The sequence below is a fragment of the Macaca thibetana genome, chromosome 1 (assembly GCF_024542745.1).
Source record: "Macaca thibetana thibetana isolate TM-01 chromosome 1, ASM2454274v1, whole genome shotgun sequence".
NCBI lineage: Eukaryota > Metazoa > Chordata > Mammalia > Primates > Cercopithecidae > Macaca > Macaca thibetana.
In genome coordinates this window covers 124216663-124242009 of record NC_065578.1, presented here as the reverse complement: position 1 = coordinate 124242009, position 25347 = coordinate 124216663, and the positions used below count along the sequence as shown (strand labels likewise).

At 43.7% G+C, this 25347-nt stretch overlaps 2 protein-coding genes and 1 long non-coding RNA gene across 3 annotated transcripts in view; 2 read left to right on the top strand and 1 right to left on the bottom strand.

The window, feature by feature from the left end:
* Positions 1 to 6010: 6010 nt before the first annotated feature.
* LOC126935392 (uncharacterized) lies at positions 6011 to 6951 on the bottom strand. Its single transcript, XR_007719240.1, has 2 exons — positions 6428 to 6951; positions 6011 to 6246 (listed from the first exon to the last, which is right to left on the bottom strand). It is a non-coding gene; the product is annotated as an uncharacterized LOC126935392 (long non-coding RNA).
* Positions 6952 to 7134: 183 nt separating this feature from the next.
* TDRKH (tudor and KH domain containing) lies at positions 7135 to 24698 on the top strand. The gene is made up of 14 exons (XM_050753793.1): positions 7135 to 7271; positions 14822 to 14970; positions 16255 to 16361; positions 18012 to 18201; positions 18906 to 19045; positions 19142 to 19463; positions 21579 to 21739; positions 21911 to 22083; positions 22294 to 22358; positions 22636 to 22787; positions 23014 to 23115; positions 23373 to 23469; positions 23675 to 23766; positions 23953 to 24698. Exons 2-13 carry the CDS (start codon positions 14847 to 14849, stop codon positions 23725 to 23727), a joined length of 1686 nt encoding a protein of 561 aa, XP_050609750.1. The 5' UTR covers positions 7135 to 7271; positions 14822 to 14846; the 3' UTR covers positions 23728 to 23766; positions 23953 to 24698.
* The window catches only part of MRPL9 (mitochondrial ribosomal protein L9), a 30135-nt gene continuing 12067 nt past the window's right edge, over positions 7280 to 25347 (top strand). Inside the window, exon 1 of the mRNA XM_050755266.1 lies at positions 7280 to 7284. The gene's annotated coding sequence lies outside the window, so the exon portion shown is untranslated. The remainder of the gene's footprint in view (positions 7285 to 25347) is intronic.

The window sequence follows — 25347 nt, the reverse complement described above, 5'->3', positions numbered from 1 at the left end:
AGGGATGTATGGTGCCACACCATGGGGACAATCTAATGGAGGTTCTGCCCAGGGCGGGACAGCAGTTCAAAGAGAAGAACTGCATTTATTGAGGGCCTATTCTATGTCAGTGGCTTTATAGATATTTTCTTATTTAATCCTTACGTCAACCCTATAAAGTAGGGAGGCATCTTAGCTGATGAAACTAAAGGTCAAATAGAGTAAAGTGCGCAAAGCTAGTTAGTAAATAGTACCTAGCTATTTGAGCTCACGGCTGTCTGACTGAAAACTCCCCCTTTCCACCACACTGCCATCCTCACTGCCACGCCCTCACGGCTCTCTCTCCCAGGGCCTTTCAGTTGCAGGACATGACCTGTAAGAAAGGGGAAATTTTCCAACCCATCCACTCTGAACTTTCAGGGGGGACTGGGCTCAGTTATTGGTCCTCACCTTCTTCATTAACTCAAATGCACCTGATTCAGAAGGTTGGGGTTTTTCTTTGTTTTCACTCTTTCCTCTCTCCGAATGTCCTTACAGCCTCTGCCTCTACCTCTGCCTGGTAGAAAGGAGCAGAAATTCCAGGGAGCAAATGGACTGCAGTGAAATGCCTGGCTTCCAGCAAAGGATTCTCTGAAATGGAGGCTTCAGATTTCCTAGTTCTTTTCTGGGTTCTAACCTCAACAACCTCCGAGGTTAGAGAGAGGTTGCACAGATTGGTGGAACAATCTGTGAGCTATTTCAGATTGGAGAAGAATTTGACTCTGCCTACTTTCCGCCCATCCCTGCTTGACAGAACCTTTCTGAGGGTATTCCATCCTGCCCTCCTTCCACCCCTCTCTCTTCCATCTCAGACATGGTCTCACCTAAGCTGAGCGAGAACTCTGGACCCAAAGATCCTGTGGCACCATCTCAGCACTCCACATTTCGGTCCCCGATACAATCTTTCTCTCTTTCCGATTTCTATTTCCTGTGAGCTATGAACAAAAATGTTTGTAAATTGTCCAGTTATTCTGAAGCTATCACAGACTCCACAGAATATAGGTTAAGAAATTCTGCTATAAGAAGCCACAGGTTGCAGGGGAAACTCTGAGGCCTCAGGCCACCTTTGCTCCCCAGGGTCCATTAGAGGCAAAGAGAAAAGGCTGAGAAGGACTACAGTTCAAAGTGGATGTTAGCACAGGTAAGAGCAGGTATTAGAATGAGCCCAGCAAGAAAACACACAAAAATGCTCCAGCATTCTCTCCACCCCTGTCCCCTTCTCCCACCAGCACCCATCTGAGGGAGACTTTGGGTGGAACTCTTGCTGTAAGAAGTCAGTACGGTGGTGACTCAGGCTGGAGAGCATCTGAACCCAGGGACTCCTGGGTCCTGTTCCTCCAAATTGCTTCATAAGGGGAATTAAGTAGGAAGATACAGCTGGGTAGTGGTGGTCAGAGAGGCTGAGGAGAATTCTCTCCTAGGGCATCTGCCACAATTCAATCCGGTCTAAAGACGGAATAGCAGCACCAGCATAAGTGAGGACACTGAGGCTCATGCTCCCAGTCACTGTGGTTAAGAGGCTTAAGTGGGGAGGAGGGGGGTGACTCCTAGGCTGGGCAACAGGAGAGATGAGTGCTGTTTTTCAGACTCAAATAGCTGAATGGCACTTGAATGGATCATTTGTATGTTGTACAGGGAGGGAACTCTGTGGGCAGCCAAGGCTCTGGAGCCAGGCTCCTTGTATTTCAGAGCCCCCCTCACTGCCCAGATCCCTAGCTAAGATCTACTTTCCTGCTTCAGTTTATTAAAAGGAACACCTGCTCACTGAACCCTCTGGGCAACCCAGACCTTATCTTAACTCACTCCACCTAATGCCTCCCACAGCCTGTTCAGAACACCCTTCAGGGAGAGAATAGACTCTTAGGACTGGAGATGAGAATAAAGAAATTACAGTTCACTCAATCCCAGCATCTCACAATTCAATCTTTCAATCCTGATTTGGGATCTGAGAGGATAAATGAGATGACAAATCCCAAATGTACAGTGACTTGAGGGTGAGTTTGGCATCAGCTCACTCAAAGTTATTTCTTCTGCTCCCCAACCTCCCTACCCAGCAAGTTAGAATTCAATCTTATTTTTAAATAAGATAAAATAAATCTTATTTAAAAATAAGATCACGGTGGCTCACACCTGTAATCCCAGCACTTTGGGATGCTGAGGCAGGTGGATCACCTGAGGTCAGGAGTTCAAAATCAGCCTGGGCAACACGGTGAGACCCCATCTCTACTAAAAATACAAAAATTAGCCAGGTGTGGTGGTGTGCACCTATAATCCCAGCTACTGGGGAGGCTGAGACAGGAAGATCACTTGAACCTGCGAGGCAGAGGTTGCAGTGTGCCGAGATCGTGCCACTGCACTCCAGCCTGGATGATAGAGTGAGACTCCATCTCAAAAAAAAAAAAAAAAAAAATTCCAGAAAAAAGTGATGCCACCTGGTTTTTCACTGCTCTGATTAAGAAATTCCTCCTTTGAGGCTGAGCACACTGGCTCACTCCTGTAATCCCAGCACTTTGGGAGGCTAAGGCAGGCAGATGCCTTAAGCCCGGGAGCTGGAGACCAGCCTGGGCAACATGGTGAAACCCCATCTCTACTAAGACATAAGTTAGCCAGGCGTGGTGGTGCATGTCTGTAGTCTCAGCTACTTGGGAGGCTGAGGCAGGAGGATTGCTTGAGCCTGGGAGGTGGAGGTTGCATGAGTAGAGACCATGCCATTGCCTCAAGCCTGAGCAACAGAGCAAGACTCTGTCTTTAAAAAGAAATAAATTCCTCTTGTGGTTTATCTATAAACTGTAACCCCCTTTTCAGACTTCATTTCCTCTTTTTTGCCCATCCCACCTTCACTGGAGCTAGAAGAAGATGGACCCATAAAGTAGGCCTGTATTTTTATATAAACACTGGACACATTCTTCCTTGGATTTGAACTACCATTTTGTCCTTTTTAAAGTAAAAATAGCTATGGCAATCAAGGCACTCAAATACTTAGGAATAATTTTAACGAGAAGTATGTAAATTCTACATAATGAAAACTAAAATTCTACTGATGGGGCGCCAATGACTTAAATGTATAGGAAGACTCTATATCATACATTCTCCTTTATATAATCTAAAAATATGTGATTCCAGTCAAAATAACAATAACAGAATAGAAAAGTAAATTATGGTTCAATATAGCTCCACAATATTATACTACACAGTAGTCAGAATGAAGGGACTAAAACTATACACAATATGACTGAATCTCACATAAATAATTTGAATAAAGGAAGCCAGACACAAAAGAATACACACTCTGATTCTCTTTACATAAAAAGCAAGAACAGGCAAAATTAGTTTATGATATCAGGAGTCAGAAGAGTGGTTGTCCTTGAGAAGAGCAGTGACTGCGAGGGAACACACAAGTGGCTTCTGGGGCACTAGTAATGTTCTGTTTCTTGATCTGCTGCTGTTTACACAAATGTATTCCATTTGTGAAAATTCATCAAGATATATACTTGTCATTTGTGCATTTTTCTGCATGTATATTGTAAATTAATTTTTTAAATTGTGGTAAAAAAACATAATGTACACAATTTAAAAAATTTTTAAATGATCAATGGAACAAAATGAAAAAAATCCAGAAACAGACCCAAATACATATGGCAATGTGGTATTATAAAGGTAGCATTCAAAAACAATGGAGAAAACATGGGTTATTCAATAAGAAGGATTTGGAAAAAACAGAACAAAGTTGGATCTCTATCTCACACCTTTACACCAAAATAAATTCCAGGTGAATCAAATATTTACATATACAAAGACACTATCAAAGTACTTTTCAAAAAACATAGGACCTTTAAGAATAATCTTAAGTAGTGGGAGACTTTTCTAAAAATTATATGAAACACAGAAGTTGGCCAGGCACAGTGGCTCACGCCTGTAATCCCAACACTTTGGGAGGCCAAGGCGGGTGGATCACTTGAGGCCAGGAGTTTGAGACCAGTCTGGCCAACATAGCAAAACTCTGAGTCTGCTAGAAATATAAAAATTACCCAGGTGTGGTGGTACACGCCTGTAATCCCAGCTACTCAGGAGGCTGAAGCACAAGAATCTCTTGAACCTGGGAAGCAGAGGTTACAGTGGGCTGAGATCACGCCACTGTACCCTGGCCTGGGTAACAGAATGAGACTCTGTCTCAAAAAAAGAAAGAAACAAACCCAGAAATTATCAAATAAAATACTGATAAATTCAATTACATAAAAATTTTTAAATTTTGCAAAGAATAATCATAAACAGGCTAAGGGCAGGGGCTCAGGCCTCTGATCCTAGCACTTTGGGAGGCCGAGGCAGGCTGATCACCTGAGGTCGGGAGTTGGAAACCAGTCTCAAAATATACAATATACATAGAACAAACTGGGAAAACGGAAAATACTTGTTATATGTATAAACAATATACATAGAACAAACTGGGAAAAGGGACTTTTTTTTTTTTGAGAGGGAGTCTCGCTCTGTCACCCAGCTTGGAGTGCAGTGGCAATCTCGGCTCACTGCAACCGCCACCTCCCCAGTTCAAGCGATTTTCCTGCCTCAGCCTCCCAAGTAGCTGGGATTGCAGGCGCTTGCCACCACAACAGGCTAAGTTTTGTGTTTTTAGTAAAGACCTGGTTTCACCATGTTGGCCAGGCTGTTCTCGAACTCCTGACCTCAAGTGATCAGCCTGCCTCAGCCTCCCAAAGTGCTGGGATTACAGGCGTGCGCCACCGCACCTGGCCGGGAAAATACTTTTAACTTATATACAAACAGCAAGTATTAAGAAATGACCCTATAACCAATAAAAATATGAACAGAATAGAAAAACAGAATTTACAAAAAAATTGCCATGTAACTATATTAAAAGATGCTCAACTTTACTTATAAGAGCAATGAAATTTTATCTTGCAATGAGATAGCATTTACATGATCAGATTGTCAAAAATCAAGAAGTTTAACAGCACCAGTGTGCTATCAAACAGGTTCTTTTCTTTTTTTTTTTTTTTTTTTTTTTGAGACGGAGTCTGGCTCTGTCGCCCAGGCTGGAGTGCAGTGGCGCGATCTCGGCTCACTGCAAGCTCCGCCTCCCGGGTTCACGCCATTCTCCTGCCTCAGCCTCCCGAGTAGCTGGGACTATAGGCGCCCACAACCGCGCCCGGCTAATTTTTTGTATTTTTAGTAGAGACGGGGTTTCACCGTGGTCTCGATCTCCTGACCTTGTGATCCGCCCGCCTCGGCCTCCCAAAGTGCTGGGATTACAGGCGTGAGCCACCGCGCCCGGCCCAAACAGGTTCTTTTCATACATTGCTGATGGGAGACAAAATTGGTAAAATTTCCAGGGAAGGCAATTTGGTAATACTAACTAAAATCATTTTCAAAAATTGCTGGTGGGATGAAAATTATAAAAATCTTTGTGGGAGGAAGGGAATTTGCAAAATTTTATCTATCCAAATGAAAAAACAATGCACACACTTCTTTAACTTGGCACTTGCATTTCTAAGTATTTATCATACAGATATGCAAGAAGGAAATGAAGTATCCTTGCATATCAATAAAATGTTAAAGGACTGGTTAAATATATCTTCATATGTCCCTCAGGCACACTCCGAAACTATCACTATGAGGCAGATACGTATATGCTGCTACGGAAAGATTTCCAGACTGTATCAAAGAAAGTTGCAAAATAGTACGTATGTTATCAACTGGGTTAAACAAAATATATGTGTGTATATATATACACTGTATATATTACACATATACACACATTAACTATAGAATATCTTGTGAAAATTTTCACAAGAGACTGGTAACCCTGGTTGCCTTGAAGGAAAGAAGATTTATTCACTATAATAACCTTGTTTTTTCTGAATTTTGTGGAATGTAAATACATTACTTATTCAAAACGCATACACATTTTTATATTAATAGAAAGCAAAACCTGAAGCCCAAAGGCATCTCCCTAATTGACAAAAGATACAACCTTGCGTTCTTTCAGCAAACGTTAATTGCTCATCACCTGCCAGGTATTGTGATGGAAGCTAGTGCGGAAGATCCCCCAATGACCAGGAGCACCCGACACCTGTCCCCAGGGTGAGCCCCTAGCGCGGGGCGGGGACAGGGTGGACCGCGTAGGGCGCAGGGTTGGGCTCGCGAGTCTCCCCGCCGCGCGGAGGCGGTAGCAGGACCCAACCGTTCCTAACGGTCCAGGGACCAGGACAGCGTCTGGAATAAAATCTTCCAAAGCAAACTTCCGCCTGCAGAGACCCGCTCCCTTCCTCGCCCCCACAGAAACGCCCCCCGCCACCCCGCGGCGTAGGCCTTCACGCTGTCGCCTCGACTCGTTTCCTCGAATCCCCAGGGAAGGGTGGGCCCCTGGCGCCCCTACGGTCCCCTGCCCCCTTACCACTGCGGTCGGAGCTCGGGTCTCACTCTCCTGCCGCTGTTTCGGGCCACACCTTGTGTCCGTGCCTCCGCAGAGGAATACAAGAGTGGGTCCTCGCTCTCTGCGGCGCACCGCTTGTCCCTTCACCTCCTCTCCATCTACAAAGCCTATTTCATGTTTTCCAAAAAGAAAACGTTTTCTGTGTCTCTTGAGTACTCGTCGCCATACGCGGAGCCAGACTGATCTACGCAAAAGATCGCAAGAGAAACAACTAATAGAGCATCGCCCATCATGAGGCTGCTCTCCCGATGGTCACTGAGTTGTGTTGTGGCACTGTCTTTGTACAAAGACACCAATTTTGTGCGAACGGTGACACGCATGATTCAACGCTCTCACGCCTAGGTCCCAGCAGCAGGAGCGCCGATTTTCCCCCGAGGGTTAGAAGATAGAAAACTCTTCGGTAATTGGCCTAGAGGTGGTCTGCGAGGTCTCCGGGAAGCTTGTAATTGGTTGTTTAATTCTCAGCAGGTGCGGTCTCAATTAACAACATCTGCTTTTCCTGGATCTTATTGGCTGACAGGGTGGGCCTGCTTTGGATTCCATCCGGGTAATTGGGCAGTGGCTAGCAGCAGCCACGTCGCTCAGGGGCAGCCCGCGGAAGGATTGGTTGTTACGGGAGAAGGCGATTGGTCGGACTGCGAGCAGGGTGTTGACTGGTGCTAGCGGGCTGTGGGGGCGGGCAAGTGGCGGCTGAAGCGCCGCAGGCGGGCCTCCCAGTCGCCGTGTGAGTGGGAGGCGGCGGCGGCTGTGGCTGCAGCTGGGGTGAGGCGCGAGGCGGCGCGCTCGACGGCTGACTGGAGCAGCGGTAAAGGCGGGGATGGAGAGCGAAGGTTTGGGGAGTGGGAAAGACTGGGTCATGGGCAGCCCTGGCCACTAGGAGACGGAAATGCGGGATCGAGGGAAGGGAGGGGTATGGCGTGCTCCGGGGCGAGGGAAGGATGTGGGGCGCAGGGGCGGGAGTCAGAGCCCTGGGCTGTGAGACGCCGCTCGGGGGCAACTTGACCCACTGGGAACTCGTAACTATATCTGAGGAAAATGCTCCAGTCACATGCTTACGCCACAACGGACCCGGTGCAGGAGCGTTTGTGTTTGCCCTGAGTCAGTTCACACTCGTCCACTGGGCCTTTTTGAGACGGAGAGCTGCCATCCATGTATCACTTTGCCTTTAACTTTCCCCAGCTTTTTCTTTAGTTATCGCTAATAGGATGGCTGTTGACAGTTGTCAGAATAATACTTTGGGGTTTTTGTTTTTCCAGTATCCCTCCTTATTCTTTAATGCAGGTATCATCGTGGGGGTTGGCTGGAGACCCCCATTAGAAAGATTGACTTTTAGACCCTTTCCTTGTTTTGAGAGAAAGGAGTTGACGCTTTTTTTTTTCTCCTGAGTTTAAAATAAAACGTACCAAGGATGAGAACATTGGGCTGCTTCGATTCAAGCATGTCACCATGTTGTAGGTCCTTGGTAGGTTCTGGTTATTAGGAGATACTGGAATGAGTTATCTATGCTTTCATGAAGCTAACAATGTGATTTGACTCCTGATCACATCCTATTTGACTCCTGTCATTTTAAATGATAAAGTAAGCCTTAGCAATGCATATCAGATAGTTGTTGGCAATTGTTCAATACAAATGTCAGGAAATTTCAAAGTTAGCTTTTACTGAAAACCGTTATCTAACCACATACCTCACTCAGCAATGATCCTCATCTCCTCTTCTTAGCTTCCCCTAGGAACTGTGGTCTTAAGTTCTAGTCTTTTCCTCCTTCCCATTCAATTTTTAAGTAATAAAATCAAACACAAACTAGCAGTCAGTACTACGCAGTTATCCCCGTTTACATTATATTATTTTCCATTTCTCTTTAAGAGAAACCTACAACTGAAAAGATATGAAAATTGTGAACAAAACCATAGTGACAGATCAAGTACATTCTCATTTTTGAGACATCAGCTGATAACTAGCACAAATTCATTTGTAATGTCTGAAGAGGAGTTAGTGAAATTTACCTTTTGCTTCAAATAGAAGTCAGCCAAAAAAAGCCACGTCTATAATCTCAGCTATGCCCGATGATTGTGGGAGTTCAAGGCTGCAGTGAGCTATGATCATTCACTGCATTCCAACCTGGGTGACAGACCAAGGCTCTGTCTCTATCCAAACAACAACAAACTCTCCAATTCGTCTACTTTCCAACTCCATCATTGACACCTGGACTAGTCCCTGATTGGTCTCCTGAAGCTACCGTTGCTGCCTTCAATTCATTCTCCTCACCACGGACACAGATGTTAATCAAGAATGACAAGCATGGCATGTGTGAATGAAGGCGTATTGGGGATCCTGTGGAAGCGCATAGCAATGTAACTCAACCCAGTGTAGGGGATCGAGATTGAGGGGCCTTGGCTGCAGAGGCCCCTCGGCACTTGATAGTGTCAGAACTGGAAAACAAAAGTTCTGCTAATCCTTTGGGCCTCTGTAAAGAGGTGTGATTATGACTGGCCATCAAAACAGACTTATTTCCCTTGCACACTGTATTGTGTAGAAATGACTAATTAGTGGTGTGACCTTAGATCAATACTTTTCTATCCCTGAGCCTCAGTTTCCCAAATTGAACATTATTAATGGAATCAAATAAGTTCTGTAGTCCCTTCTAGTTATAAAATCTTTTGATTTCTATGCCCCATAAGCATGAATTATGGCCAAAAAGGTGTTTTTAGAAGCAAACAGCATGAAAATACAGATCAAGTTCATTCTTGTTCATAGGGCTAGATTTCAGTTTCCCAAAGCCTTTAAGACCTAAAGACTCCTGCCCGTCAGGATCTTCCATGCCAGACAAGAAACTCCATGAAGGCAGCTGCCAAGTCTATCTTGACTGTTGTGTCCCCAGTGCGAAGCACACATCAGAACTCGATACTTATTGGCTTGAATAAATGTCCATTTACTGCAGTTCATTCATGTAGTATTGGTTTGCAGAAGGTAAATGAGTTGTATTGAGATGATTTTCAGCTATGCACCGTCTAAGAAATAAACCTTAAGGTTCTAGCTCCTTTCAGCTGTCACATTGACCAAGAATTTATACAGTCGTCTCTCCCTTCATTATCTGCAGGGGATTGGTTCCAGGAACCCCACAGAACCCAAATCCATAGATTCTCATGTCCCTTGTATAAGATGCATAGTATTTGCATATAACATACACACATCTTGCCCTATACTTTTTTTTTTTTAACCCCTTCAGGCAAATTCTCACTCTGTTGCCCAGGGTGGAGTGCAGTGGTGTGATCAGTTTACTGCAGCGTCCATCTCCCGGGCTCAAGCCATCCTCCCACCTTGGCCTCCTGAGTAGCTGGGACTACAGGTGTGCACCACCACGCCCAGCTAGTCCTTTGGGCCTCTGTTAATTTTTTTTTTTTTTTTTTTTTTTTTTTGTAGAAACAGAGTCTCACTGTGTTGCCCAGGCTAGTCTTGAATACTCGATCTCAAGCAGTCCTCCCACCTCAGCCTCTCAAAGTGCTGGGATTAACAGGCAAAAGCCACTGTACCCAGCCTGTTTTGGCGTTTGTTTTCTAGACTATGAAGGTTTCCAAGTAGAAATTCTTCTTCCTCCTTCTGTCCCCAACATGCTCAGCACATAAGGAGGTAGCACTATTTAACCAAGACGCATTAATAATGGAGACAAGCTAGGAACTTGAGTGGTCATATAAGAAAATATCTAAGTGGGCACGGTGGCTCACGCCTTGTAATCCGTCCTAGCACTTTGGGAGACCGAGGCGGGGGGATCACAAAGTCAGCAGTTTGAGACCATCCTGGCCAGTATGGTGAAACCTTGTTTCTACTAAAAATACAAAAATTAGGCAGGCGTGGTCGCGGGTGCCTGTAGTCCCAGCTACTCATTAGGCTGAAGCAGAAGAATCCCTTGAACCCGGGAGGTGGAGGTTGCAGTTAGCTGAAATCGTGCCACTGCACTCCAGCCTGGGCAACAGAGCAAGACTCTGTCTCAAAAAAAAAGAAAAAAAAATATCTGAAGTAATCAGAGGACAAAAGAAGTCAAATCCTTTCTGGAATAAACCAAGAATAAACCATCTCAATGTAGGAAAGTAGCAGTTTGGGAAGTATGTATTCAAGAATTACTTAAGCCAAAAATCTCCTTTATGAAACAATTTGTTTCCTTTGGTATATACAAAGATGCTTATATAATACCATCCAAATTTTCAGGGTGGTGAAGGGTTTTATTTGCAGCCTATTTAAAAAAAGAGAAGCTAATGTTTATCCAATGAGTTGGAGAAAGAACCTCATAAATGAAAGCAAACAGCCTACATTAAACTCAACCCTTTCTGTCCTACATTCTAGAAAGGTCAGGAGAGAACAGTATTCCCTCAGATTGATAGTCTCTAAAAATGATATACTGAATTTACTGAGTAATGACCCAAAGTAGACAACGCACTTGAAAAGAGGTACCCATCCCCCACCCCAGTAGTAAAAGGCGGTTTTATTTTTTGCTCAGGCTGCGAGTCCGGGCAAGAAGGTGGATTAAATTTGTTTAAAACCAGAATATAGAAAAAATAGATTTGGCAAACTTCTGGTAGTTCTCTGAAGAACTTTATTCAGTTCTATTGATCAGTAAAACTCTGAGGCCAGATGCAAATTCTGGTCATCTGTATGACAGTGTAGTAGTCTCCCCTTCTCCGTGGTTTTGCTTTCACTTACCCATAGTCAATCCTGGTCCAAAAATATTAAATGGGAAGTCCCATAAATAAACAATTCTTTTTTTTTTTTTTTTTAGTAGAGACGGGGTTTCACCGTGTTAGCCAGGATGGTCTCGATCTCCTGACCTCGTGATCCACCCGTCTCGGCCTCCCAAAGTGCTGGGATTACAGGCTTGAGCCACCGTGCCTGGCATAAACAATTCTTAAGTTTTAAATTGTGCACCATTCTGACTAGCATGGTGAAATCTCCATCCTGATCCAGATGAGAATCCTGCCTTTGTCCAGCGTATCCATGCTGTATATGCTGCCCGCCTCTTAGTCACTTAGTAGCCATCTTGGTTATCACATTGAAAAAACCTGTAGTTTTCAGTACTCCAAGGCATCCACTGGGGTTCTTGGAACATATTTCTCGAGGATAAGAGAGGATGACTGTTGTAAGAAACCTACCTCCAGCCTCCCTTACCTGACTCTATCTGCTCCTCAGTGAGATTTCGGTGCTAGATGTTCTCCTTTCTCTCTTCACTCTTCCTGATCGGCTGTGCTTTCTCTGAAAGCCTAAGTTTTATTCCACAGTAGGTTTTGTATTAGTATGTTTTTAGCCTTACCAGGATAAAGCCAGATTTTCCCCCCAAGGTGAAATACATTTTTGTTTATTATAATTATTTGGGTTGAATTTTTGTACCTGGAGGCAAATTATAGCAAAGTTACATTTACTCATTTTTAAGCAAATCTCATTTAAAGCCAGCTTGCTTTATTCTACTTGATCGTAATATCTAGAAATACAGATATTTAGTTTTCAGTTTTTTATTACCTATCTTTAGTTTTTTTAGTCTTCAGTGTTTTTTTAACCACCTACAATACTTTCTGTCAGTATTAATTTTGAATTGGATATGTTAATCAAAATAAAGAATAAAAATGCAGGTGCTGTTACCCTGAGAGTTTAGGTAAAAAGAAGGGTGGGGAAGGATTTCTAAAATCACTTTACAAGGTTTTTTACACGCAAATAATAACCCAGACTCTGGGTTAGAGATTAGATAACCTCTTCAAGCATGTGTACTCTTCTATAGGATTAATATTTCCTACTTTACAGGGTTATATGACTATTAAATAAAATTATGTAATGTGCCTGGCATAGTAGCTACTCAACACATTTATCTTTTCATTTTTGTGTCTTTAGTGCCACAATAGCATCTAGCACATAGTACTTACTCCAGCTCTTGTGCTGAGAATAAACTGAATGGACAATGGCAAATGCAGGAACGTCATTAGGCAATGCAGTAATCTAGGGAAAAGATGGTATTTTAGAGCAGGGTCATAGAACTGCAAAGAGAAAAAGTGGTCAGATTCTGGATAATTTGAAGGTAGAGCAAATAAGATTTGTTGACAGGCTAAGTGTGCAGTGTGAGAGAGAGGATGACGAAGTAAGAGAATGCAGTCGAGGCGGAGCACAGTGGCTCACCCCTGTAATCTCAGCACTTTGGAAGGCTGAGGTTGGTGGATCACGTGAGCCCAGGAGTTCAAGACCAGCCTGGGCAACATGGTGAAACACTCTCTCTACAACAAATACAAAAATTAGCCAGGCGTGGTGGCATGCACCTGTAGTCTTAGCTACTGGGAGGCTGAGAGGTGGGAGGATTGCTTGAGCCCAGAGGTTGTGGCTGCAGTGAGCCATAGTTGCACCACTGCATTCCAGCCTGGCAACAGAGAAAGACCCTGTCTCAAAAGAAAAAAAAAGGAATTGCCATTTGCTGAGATGGCAAAGATTATGGCAAGGGGGTGAATCGGGAGCTCAGTGTTAAGTTGAGATGTATATTAAACATCAAATGGAGATCCATGTAGGCAGTTGAGAAGGGTCCTACATGGATCTATTAATTTGGAAGTTATCAGCATATAGATAGGAGTTAACGCCAGTCTGTGAATGAGACTTGAGATCACCAAGGAAATGAGGTAGAACAGAGAAGAGGGCAAAGGACAGATCCCCGAGGCACTCCAGTGTTTAGAGGATAGAAAAATGCGAAGAAATCAGCAACTGGGAGACTGATGGAATAGCCAGAAAGGAAAGAGGAAAACCAGGAGGGTGTGCTATGGAGAAAGTGTTTCAGAGAAGAGGGAATCACCAGCTGTGCCAAATACTGTGGGGACATCTGGTGAGATGAGAACTGAGAATCAGTCTTTGGATTGAGCAATGTGAAATCATTGGTGACCCTGATGTGAGCAGTTAGAGTGGATTTAAGAAGAGAACTTGAGGACAGATATATTGACACTCAAGTTTTCCTTTAAAAGGAAGAAAAGAAATGGGAAGTAGTTGAAGTGAAATCCAGGGTTTTCTTTAAGAACGGAGAATGTTTGTCTGCTGATGGGACTGTCTAGTAGAGGGGAAAGAAAATGTTAATAATGCAGGAGATGCAAGGAGAACTTGTGGAGCAGTGCTTTTATGAAAGACTTCAGTGCTAGGAGCAGAGACAGTTCATCTGTGGTCACAGGAGAGAACAGCAAGCATTTAGGCACAGGTGGAGGTAGGTGGGAAAATGTGTAGAAGCTTGTGGATATTTTCTCTGAATGCTCTACTTTCTCAGTGAAATAGAAAGCAAGGACCTCAGTTGAGAAAGGTTGGAGGAGGCAGCATGAGAGGTTTGAGTGGAGAGGGAGGCTGAGAAACTATGTGGAATAAGGAAATATAATGAGGAACACGTTAAAGTTTGCTTGGCAGCAAAATGAAGATACAGTGTCAGAGAGAAACTCAGCACGAAAGCCTGTAAGAAGGCCATTACAGTGGTCTAAATAAGATTTGGGCTTCTCAATCAGGCCAGATGCAGCATTGTTGATGTTATTAACATATAGGTAGTAATTGAACCCACATATGTGGATGAAATGGTCTAAAGAGAGCAGAGTGACATTAACAATTGATGGCACAGGATGAGAAGCCCAAACTTGGAAGGACCCTCCAGGGAAATAAAAGGAAACCAACAGAAAGAGGGCACAGAAACCAAGGAAAGAGTTTTGTGGAAGGAGTGGCCACCTTCCTGCTACTGCAGAGAGATGGATGAGATAAGGCTCCATGCATGCCCTCTGGGTTGATTATCTGGGAAGTTACAGTTTTGGTAATGGAGTAGGGAAGAACCCCATTTCACTGTTCATTAAGGAGTAAATAAATAGAAACCAAAAGTAGAGACAGTAAATGAAGACTGTACTTCCAACAAAGGTAAATAGTAAGGCCTTTACTAAGCCTGGAATGGTATTACTTGCAGAGGCAGCAGCTTCTGGAAACCCCTGGAGGCATAAAAGGACTTAGATAAGTAATTTTAAATAATTTAATATGAAATCTAAGTATATATATTTTAAATATTTGATTCATTTAGTTGTTTTTTTTTTTGTTTTGTTTTGTTTTGTTTTTTTTGGTTTGTCTTTTAAAACTGATCAGTTCTCCTTGGGTGGGGAAAGTGAAGTATGCTTCTATTTAATTCTATGTGTACCTTAGCTAACTTTAAAAACATACCCTGAGCCCTTTTTATATGAAATAAATTTTGAAATTGCTGAAGCTCTTGAAATTGGAAGGTAGGCAGTAGTATTCTTTTCAATAATAATGTGCTCCCATGCCTCTCTGCTATTCATACAAGTATTGGATGAAAGCTCCCTCTTTTCCCTGCTTTGCTTGTTTCAGGATGTAAGTCAGAGTACAGTGGAAAATGTCCACTGAACGAACTTCTTGGACAAGCCTGTCCACCATTCAGAAAATAGCCTTGGGCCTCGGGATCCCAGCCAGTGCAACAATTGCCTATATCCTATACCGCAGGTATAGGGAAAGCAGAGGTATGTGAACCCTATGACTGTACATGTGAAAATGTTCAGACATGCTCCTGCCTTGTTAAATTGAAAAAAAACTCTTTCCTTGCCAGGTATTGTGTGGGGTTTTTGTGGGGTTTCTGTCACCTAGCCTGGAGTACAGTGGCACAATCTTGGCTCACTGCAGTGTCGACCTCCTGGGTTCAAGCAGTCCTCCCACCTCAGCCTCCAAGTAGCTGGGACCACAGGCGTGTACCACACACCTGTATTTTTTGTAGAGATGGGGTTTTGCCATGTTGCCCAGGCTGGTCTTGAACTCCTGAGCTCAAGCAACCTGCCCACCTCGGCCTCCCAAAGTGCTAGGATTATAGGCATGTGCCTCCATGCCTGACTCAGGTATTGTGATTGGCTTTCTGTGAGGAATCTTTGACTAAAATTACTTAGTCTTTTTTTTTTTTTTTTTTTGCTTTGATATGGAGTCTCACTCTGTTGCCCACCCTGGAGTGCAGTGGAGCAATCTCGGCTCACTGCAAGCTCTGCCTCCTGGGTTCAAGCAATTCTTCTGCCTCAACCACCCTAGTAGCTGGGATTACAGGTATGCGCCACCACTCCTGGCTAATTTTTGTATTTTTAGTAGAGATGGGGTTTCACCACCAGCGTGGCTGACCTCAAGTGATCCACCTGCCTTGGTCTCCCAAAGTGCTGAGATGATAGGCGTGAGCCACCACACCTGGCCTAGTCTTTGCTATGTTCTTACATAGCAAAGTAAGCCAGTCTATGAAATGAATCATAACTCCATTGATGTGTTTTATTCAGCAACATCAACATAGCAAAGAGTTCTTTTTTAATTTCTGTACTCATCTTTTTTCTATATTCCTGTTCCCTAGTTGTTAGTAGAAGGCACTTACCTCAAAGGCTGGATCTAATAGGACCTAGAGAAATGACTTAATGTACATATCAGTCAGGAGAAGTTCTGAGCCTAATGGACCCCTCAGACAACCTTTGGCCTTCATTCTTCTCGTCATGTCTTAGGAGAAGTAATTTGCCCAGACCCCAGCACCTCTTTATTGCAGAGTCTGTTTTTCCCATTTTAGCATCTGAAACAGTGTCCCAGAGAAAATGCCCATCTCTGATCTTTTGGGACCTTCTAATTCCCATTCAGATGCCACTTTTCCTTGTTACTATGGTTGAGATCCTCACTTTATCTCTTGGATCAGTGTCTCTTTGACAGCCAGATTCTGGGGAGGACTGGTAGTTATAATAGCTTTGGGTGTTACCTAAGTCTGATCTGATGAACAACGATCTGTGCAGAAGAGCGGCTGACATTTGTTGGGGAAGATGACATTGAGATAGAGATGCGGGTTCCCCAGGAGGCTGTGAAGCTCATCATTGGCCGGCAAGGAGCCAATATTAAACAAGTAAGTGTCTGAGCAGGCAGTCTGCTTTCCCAAGGATTGATTCTGTTTATTGATTTCTTGTTTCCTTCCACTGACCCCATATCACAAAACATTCCCATACTCTGTGTGTGTGTATGTGTGTGTGTGTATGTGTGAGTATATATATATATATATATATATATTTTTTTTTTTTTTTTTTTTTTTTTGAGGTGGAATTTCGTTCTTGTTGTCCAGGCTGCAGTGCAATGGCATGATCTCAGCTCACTGCAACCTCCACCTCCTGGGTTCAAGTGATTCTCCTGCCTCAGCCTCCCGAGTAGCTGGGATTACAGGCACTCACCACTGTGCCCGGCGAATTTTTGGTATTTTTAGTAGAGATGAGGTTTCATCATGTTGGCCAGGCTGATGTTGAACTCCTGACCTCAGGTGATCCGCCTGCCTTGGCCTCCCAGAGTGCTGGGATGGCCCAGCCACTATGTATATTTTTAAAAGAACAAATAGAGGAACTTTTTAGCTAACTAAACTTTTTGGACTTCCCTTCTAGAGAAGAGTACTTCTCCGTAGAGAAAGGATGACTTAGTTTGAAATATGGGTTTTTGACTGGGTGAATGTCAGCATGTTATAGCTTGAATTTTCTTCTTCTTCTTCTTCTTCTTCTTCTTCTTCCTTCCTTCTTCCTTCTTCCTTCTTCCTTCTTCCTTCTTCCTCCGTCCTCCGTCCTCCTTCCTCCGTCCTCCGTCCTCCGTCCTCCGTCCTCCTTCCTCCTTCCTCCTTCCTCCTTCCTCCTTCCTCCTTCCTTCTTCCTTCTTCTTCCTTCTTCTTTCTTCTTTCTTCTTTCTTCTTCTTCCTTCTTCTCCTCCTCCTTCTCCTCCTCCTTCTTCTCCTTCTTCTTCTTCCTTCTTCTTCTTCCTCCTCCTCCTCTTTCTTCTCCTTCTTCTTCTTCTTTTCTTCTTCTTTTTTAGACAGAGTCTTGCTCTGTCACCCAGGCTGGAGTGCAGTGGCGCTATCTCAGCTCACTGCAAGCTCCGCCTCCCGGGTTCACACCATTCTCTTGCCTCAGCCTCCCGAGTTGTTGGGACTACAGGCGCCCATCACCACGCCCCGCTACTTTTTTGTATTGTTAGTAGAGACAGGGTTTCACTGTGTTAGCCAGGATGATCTCTATCTCCTGACCTAATGATCCACCCGCCTTGGCCTCCCAAAGTGCTGGGATTACAGGCATGAGCCACCGTGCCTGGCCAAATTATCCTTTTCTATTGTGGAATTAATGAACTCTCATTAATTGACAGTAAATATTGAATGACTACCTGGTTCTTCTTACCATCTTCCATTGTTCAGCTGAAATGTCAAGAAAACAAAATATTTGATTCTCTAATCCAAATAAAATTAGTGAGGGGAAAGGATTCTAAACACAAAGATAAATGGGTTTGAATTCACTGCTATTTGGGGTTATATTTGTTGCTAATTTCCTTCCATAAGGTGAGGACTGGTTGTATAGATAGTAACAACTGAGGTTGTATATAAAGTAACTGAGGATTGGTTGTATAGATAGCATTAGCTGATGCCTTTGGCTAACTCTCTCTACCTCCAGGGTTTGTTTTAGAGTGTCTATAGCTGGGCTCAAAAGGGAACTCTTCCAGAATGTACTGCCAAATGTCCTTTTCTTTGCAGCTGCGGAAACAGACAGGTGCTCGGATTGATGTGGACACAGAGGATGTAGGCGATGAGCGAGTGCTGCTTATCAGTGGTTTTCCTGTTCAGGTGTGCAAGGCCAAAGCAGCAATCCATCAGATCCTGACAGAGAATACCCCAGTGTCTGAGCAGCTTTCAGTTCCCCAGAGATCTGTGGGCAGAATCATAGGTACCACTGGATGGCTTCCTCTACTGTTTCCTTTATTCTTTACCTTTGCCTCTCTTTCACACCTTCCCAAGGATTTTTTCTCGCCTAGTTCCCCTTTACCATGTGAGGGGGAAAAAAGGGGCATTGAGACCAGAGGTTTACTGTTTGCAGAACTAGTGGTAAAACCAAACCTGTTTCCTCAAAAAGTTGTGTGATCTGAACCTTACAAATTGATTCTTTATGGGTTCTAGTAGATGTATTATATTTACCTTATAATTGATTTTTAAAGGGAAGCTTGGGATGCTCATGTTATCTCAAGTCTTTTAAGATAGTGCTCTGGAGAGTACCTTTTATGATTTCCCCTAGAGCATCGCTTAGTGCTGCTGTTAGAGGCAGAGAAATGTCCTGTCCTTGATCCAGTGTTCTGACACACCATGTAGCATATCTTATGACCTGGTATGGCCATGCTGAGTGGTCAAAATGAAAATTACATGAAGTTAGCCAAAGTATAGTTTAAATAAAATGAAAAAAACAAAGAATATGGTATTCTCCTTTTCACAGTAATAATTTCAGTAGCTCCTGCTTTCCATTCAACATATTGAATTTTGTTCACTTTAGAAATGAGAACTGATTCTCTTCTCCTAGTATATGCAAAACAGTGCTTTCTCCAGTAGCTAAGGTTGGCCAGGAGGGAAGGGCAGGTTTTTATGTATTGTTTAATGTAGGGAGAGGCGGCGAGACGATTCGTTCTATCTGTAAGGCCTCTGGAGCCAAAATTACCTGTGACAAAGAATCAGAAGGGACATTACTACTATCAAGACTTATAAAAATCTCAGGAACACAGAAGGAAGTGGCAGCAGCCAAGGCAAGTAGCTAATAGACTTGAATTATACCTGAGCATGAGAAGATCCTTTTACTCTATCCCGGGTCAGAGTATCAGCCTTTCTCTTATTTTCCACAGCATTTGATACTGGAGAAAGTTTCAGAAGATGAAGAACTTCGAAAGAGAATTGCTCATTCTGCAGAAACCAGAGTCCCACGCAAACAGCCAATCAGTGTGAGAAGAGAAGACATCACAGAGCCAGGTGGAGCTGGAGAGCCGGCTTTGTGGAAAAACACCAGTTCTAGCATGGGGCCGGCTGCGCCCCTGGTGACTCCTCCACCCAAAGGAGGAGGCGACATGGCTGTGGTGGTGCCAAAGGAAGGTTCCTGGGAGAAACCTAGTGATGACAGCTTTCAGAAGTCTGGAGCCCAGGCCATCCCAGAGATGTCCATGTTTGAAAGTATGTAACAAAGAGGGAGCCCATTAATCATAGAACATAGAAATACTGGCTTAGACATTGGAGAGATTAGAAGGAATGCTTTCTCAGTCTGTGACCAGCCAGTATAATATGGCTGGGGTCAGGACAGAAGATTCAGTAAGATGTTATGAAGATGGGATGGAGGTAGAATCCACACCAATAGTTGCTGGACATTTGAGGATACAGATGTTGATCACTGAAAATGATTTATGCAGGTTTAAGATTCAGCTCCTAATTGCAGGAGAGAACTTGGTGCCTCTTCCACTCTGGAGCAAAGTTGGTGAAAGTCTTCTTCCTTTTCCAAAACCCAACCTGAACCACTTCTTTCTTGAGACAGACTATACTGAGATAAGTTGTCACCAGCAAAAGATAGATACGTGACCTTTATTAACAAAGATGAATTAACCAAGAGGATATTTGTAGTTTATTATTTGCCCCAAAACTTTCTGTGTCTGGGTACCCTCTGAATAGGCCTATAATTCTTGCCTTCACTGTATGCATTTTTTATGAGCTACAGACCTATGTGGTGAGAATGCACAGGAGCTTGGAGGTATAAGTAGACAGGGTGGGAAAGAGAGGGCTCCTTTTGCCATGTTTTACCAGCCTGCTCTGTTATAACCTCTTAGGTTATATCCTTTAATTTCCAACCTTCTAGGTTAGTTTCTGTAACAGAACAAATGAGTCTGGGATAAAGTCCTAAAAGTACTTCAAATGGTAATTGTTTTGTTTTTGTAACAGCTTAACAAATAACCTAGGTTTTCTGCTAAAGAAAAAAAGAAAAAGAAAAAGAAATACTGGCTTAGGGCGTGGTGGCGCAACCTGTGGTCCCAGCTACTTGAGAGGCTGAAATGGGAGAATCACATGAGCCCAGGAGGTCGAAGCTACAGTGAGCTGAGATTACACCGCTGCACTCCAGCCTGGGTGACAGTGAGACCCTGTCTCAAAAAAACAAAAACAAAAACAAAAAAATTAAATATTTTTTTAAAAAGAAATACTGGCTTAGATTACCCAAAATAGAAAGCAATAAAAAGCTTGTTTCATGAATACACTTATGTCTATCATCAGAGATAATCCTTTCTGGTAATAATATTTTAGTTGAATTAATACTAAACATAAATATTTTTCTAAATATAAAACAGCTGATGAAAATGGCGAAATGCTGACACAGGAAACAAATGAGTAATACATCCAATAATTGGATTTACCTGATATTGTTTCTCTAGACATACTTTTATTTTTTTTTCGAGACAGAGTCTTCCTCTGTCTCCCAGGCTGGAGTGCAGTGGCGTGATCTCAGCTCACTGCAACCTCTGCTTCCCAGATTCAAGGGATTCTCATGCCTCAGCCTCCTGAATAGATGAGACCACAGATGCACACCATCACCCCCGACTGATTTTTGTATTTTTTAGTAGAGATGGGGTTTCACCATGTTGGACAGGCTGGTCTCAAACTCCTGGCCTCAAATGATCCATCCTCCTTGGCCTCCCAAAGTGCTGGGATTACAGGCACGAGCCACCACGCCCAGCCTAGACATACTTTATCAACAAGTAAAATTCTCAGCCAGATTTTATATTGCCTGTTTCATTATTGTTTTTAAAAATCATCACTATTGAAAAAGAAAAGGCTGTGAGCTATCTCTTCTATACATAGGTGCTAGCGTGGGCAAAGAGGACCTGGGTCCCCAAGAAGCTCACAGACTTGTCCAGGGTGACATAAGCAGTCATTGGTAGAATGGGATCTGGAACAGGCCCACATCCGTTGCTGTCCACGTAAAGGTTGCTGTCCACATATCTTTTTACTGATCCATGCTGCAGCTAGCATATGGAGGTTTACCTTCTTTATAATTGGTGACTGATTTGAATATGTAGCACATGACAAAGAATGTAAGCTGTTATTACTCAGTTACATGGAAAGGTACAAAGGATAGCTTAGTATCTTTCTTTAGGATATTCTTGTTTGATTCATCCAGTTGCCTCTCCTGCCATTTTAAAGTGGTAACAGCCATTGGTATTTGTACCTCTCACTGCCCTGGTGTAATCTCTTCATTCCAACCAGAGATGGGTCCGATGTGGCCACCATCCTTATCTCTGTGTTTAGTCCCCAGTCCTGACTTCAGTTTCCATGCTGATGAGTACCTAGAAGTCTACGTCTCTGCTTCTGAACACCCTAACCACTTCTGGATCCAGATCGTTGGCTCCCGCAGCCTGCAATTGGATAAGCTTGTCAACGAGATGACCCAGCACTATGAGAATAGTGTGGTGAGTTGCCATAGGGACAGGGCTGGGGTTTAATGAAAAGAAGGCAGATCTTTTTCATTGTACTCTCTTCCTTTCCCTGTGGAGTAGCTACTTGTTCTTTCTTCCACCTGTGATTCTGTTTATGAGCCTACCACTTGGTAACTCTGCTTTTCTCCTCCTCCCCACATATAGCCTGAAGACTTGACTGTGCATGTAGGAGACATTGTAGCAGCACCTTTACCTACAAATGGTTCCTGGTATCGAGCCAGGGTCCTTGGCACCTTGGAGAATGGGAACTTGGACCTCTACTTTGTTGACTTTGGAGATAATGGAGATTGCCCACTGAAGGACCTCAGGGCTCTCAGGTCAGTGCTGAGGTCAGCTGAATCCCAACTACTGACTCAGTTCTGGCCATAGAGTGGTGAGCTGTTGGCAGTTGTCAGGGGGATTTGGAAGGGAACCTGTTTACAGAGAGCAGATGGTTATCGTCTCATGTTAGTTGGTTCTTTCTAAAGGAGCAATATAAGAAGATGTTTCTGGCCCCAGGATTCTAATTTTAGTTTCTTTTACTTCAGGAGTGACTTCCTAAGCCTTCCATTTCAAGCAATAGAATGTAGTCTGGCACGGATCGCTCCCTCAGGTAAATTGGTCATGCCACCTTTTGAGCTTACCTCCAAATAGAATAACTTTCATACAGTTCATTGGAAGGAATTCTCACATTCCCAGGCTTTTTGAATTCTGGGGAGTCAGGTGCCTTTTCCTCACCAACACTAGCAGCAGCCAGAAACTTGCCTGGCGGACCCAACCCGACCAGAGAAGACACAGGTGCCTTCCTGAGTAGAAAAGGGTAGTTCCAGCTTCCCTCCAGGGTATAATCCCCACCCCTATCAGCAGTAACCCCTACAATCTTTTGCCAGGTGACCAATGGGAAGAGGAAGCTTTGGATGAGTTTGATAGACTCACTCATTGTGCTGACTGGAAGCCTCTGGTAGCCAAAATCTCTAGCTATGTCCAGACTGGGATCTCAACTTGGCCAAAGATCTACTTATATGATACTAGCAATGGGAAGGTAAGACTGGTATTCACTCACTGCTTACCATATCTTCAGTATATTTATGGCCTAATTTACTTTTTCTTTCTCAGAAACCTTTATCTGATATTACTCTTACTTTTAAGATCCTTCTCACCATCTCACCAAAGGAATGTCTTTGAAGTGTCAGTCCTTCTGCCTTGTTTCCTCAAATTTGCCCTTGCTTACTGAGAGAACATCATTCCCTTCTCATTTTTCTTCTCAGAAACTTGATATTGGGCTAGAATTAGTACACAAAGGATACGCAATTGAGCTTCCTGAAGACATAGAAGAAAACAGAGCTGTCCCAGACATGTTGAAGGACATGGTGAGCCATTGTAGTTATACAGGGTGCTGCTTCCAGGCAAATCTAGCACATAGACACTAAGGACTTATAGTCCTGATACTGTGTTAGCTTTCCTGAGGACTTTGAGCTCCTCCAATAGTTGACCAAAGGAGCATTTTGTCCCTCTTGGTAGCCAAATGCAATTGCCTTAACCAGGTCCTATGAGAAGAATGAAAGGTGGCCTCTTTTTTCCTAAAAGCCAACATGTTCCTCCGTTTTTACTGTTTTCATCCACTCAGGCCACAGAAACAGATGCCTCTCTCAGCACCTTGCTCACTGAGACCAAAAAGAACTCTGGAGAGATAACACATACCCTGTCCTGCCTCAGCTTATCAGGTACAAGCAGTATTTCCTCCCTAGAGCATCTTTGGAGATTAACTTTTCTCATTCAGTCGTTCCAGACTAGGGAGGTTAATTGAAGGCTTGGTTCCTAGTCAGGTCATTGAGCACCAAGAGGTCTATTTTTCGTTTGAGCCTCGCTGGCAGTGCCTGCTAGGGTAGGGCAGTGTCTAACTTTCTCCTTCTTATTTCTCTTCAATAGAAGCTGCTTCCATGTCTGGTGATGATAACCTTGAAGATGACTACTTACTCTGAAGTCTGGGCTTCAGCTTGCTCAGCCATCTGCTTTGCTGTGTGAGTGCAGCTATCATCTTATCTGTAGCAACAGGAAAGCAATGAGGGTGACAGTGGGGCACTTGCTTTGATTCCCTCTTCCCTGTGCCCTGTCTTAATATACTTCTTTGCAGCTGCTTTCCTGCAGCTTAACTTGCTCTCAGATTGAGCACTTTCAAGCTTTTTGTGTATTTCTGTCTTTGGCAGGATTTGGCATAGGAACTGGTGCCTGGAGGAGAGGAGTATATGATAAAGGATCCATGCAGTCCTTCCTTTATTATACATACAGTCTGGCTTGCTGTGGACCAAATTCATGTTCTCCTCCCATTGGACTACCAAAAAATTGGACTACCACACTACAAGTGTGTCTCCCCCATTCCACCTCCTGATCCCTCCCCAACCCTCCAGTGTTTGAATACTGCTGTGTTACTTCCAGGCCATTCAGCGTCAGGCTCAGTCCCTCTACCAGTCATGATACACATTACTGCTAAGCTGTATCCTTTTCAAGGCTGGGAAACAGTCAGGCTTTGGTCATTGGAAGTGAAGATTCTGCAGACTTCTGACTCACCTTATCAGGTGACTCTGGTTAAGGAAAGCTTTTGAGTGGTGAACTCAAAGACTCCAGTTGAATCAGGAGGCAAAGGCAAAAATTAGCATAATTATATTTAAAAGCCTTAGGAAGTGGGAAGAGAACACTGCCTCCTAGCCTCAATTGCTGATATGTTATTGGAGACAGGCTTTTGAAACTGCTTCGGCTATTTCTCCGTAACCTTTAGTTAAAATACAAGTAGAAAGGAGACAGGAGGCTCAGGAAATTTTCTAAATTGCTAGTATAATATCTATATGTATACACACATATACACCCGTGAAGAGAGAGGAAGAGTATACAGTTCTGTTTAAATCATTCGGAGGATTTTTTTGCCGAATAAAGTTCTCAAGAAAATTTTCTAAAACCAAATTCTGATTGAATCACAAGGTGGAAGCAGGCTGTGAGCCTAAATCTGGTGAAAACTGCCAACTGCCTCACAGAAAGGCAAGTGTCCCTCCCATATACACATTCATATTCTTTTCCTAAAGTCACTTCAGAAATAACCATTCACTGGCTGGGCATGGTAGCTCACACCTATAATCCCAGCACTTTGGGAGGCAGAGGCAGGCAGATCACTTGAGGCCAACATGGTGAAACCCCATCTCTGCTAAAAATACAAAAAATTAGCTGGGCGTGGTGGCATGCACCTGTCGTCCCAGCTACTTGGGAGGCTGAGGCAGGAGAATCACTTGAACCTGGGAGGCAGAGGTTGCAGTGAGCTGAGATCACGCCACTGCACTGTAGCCTGGGCGACACTCTGTCTCCAAAAAAAAAAAAAAAAAAAAGCCGGGCACGGTGGCTCATGCCTGTAATCCCAGCACTTTGGGAGGCCAAGGCGGGCAGATCACGAGGTCAGGAGATTGAGACCATCCTGGCTAACACGGTGAAACCCCATTTCTACTAAAAATACAAAAAATTAGCTGGGCGTGGTGGCAGGTGCCTGTAGTCCCAGCTACTTGGGAGGCTGAGGCAGGAGAATGGCGTGAACCCAGGAGGCGGAGCTTGCAGTGAGC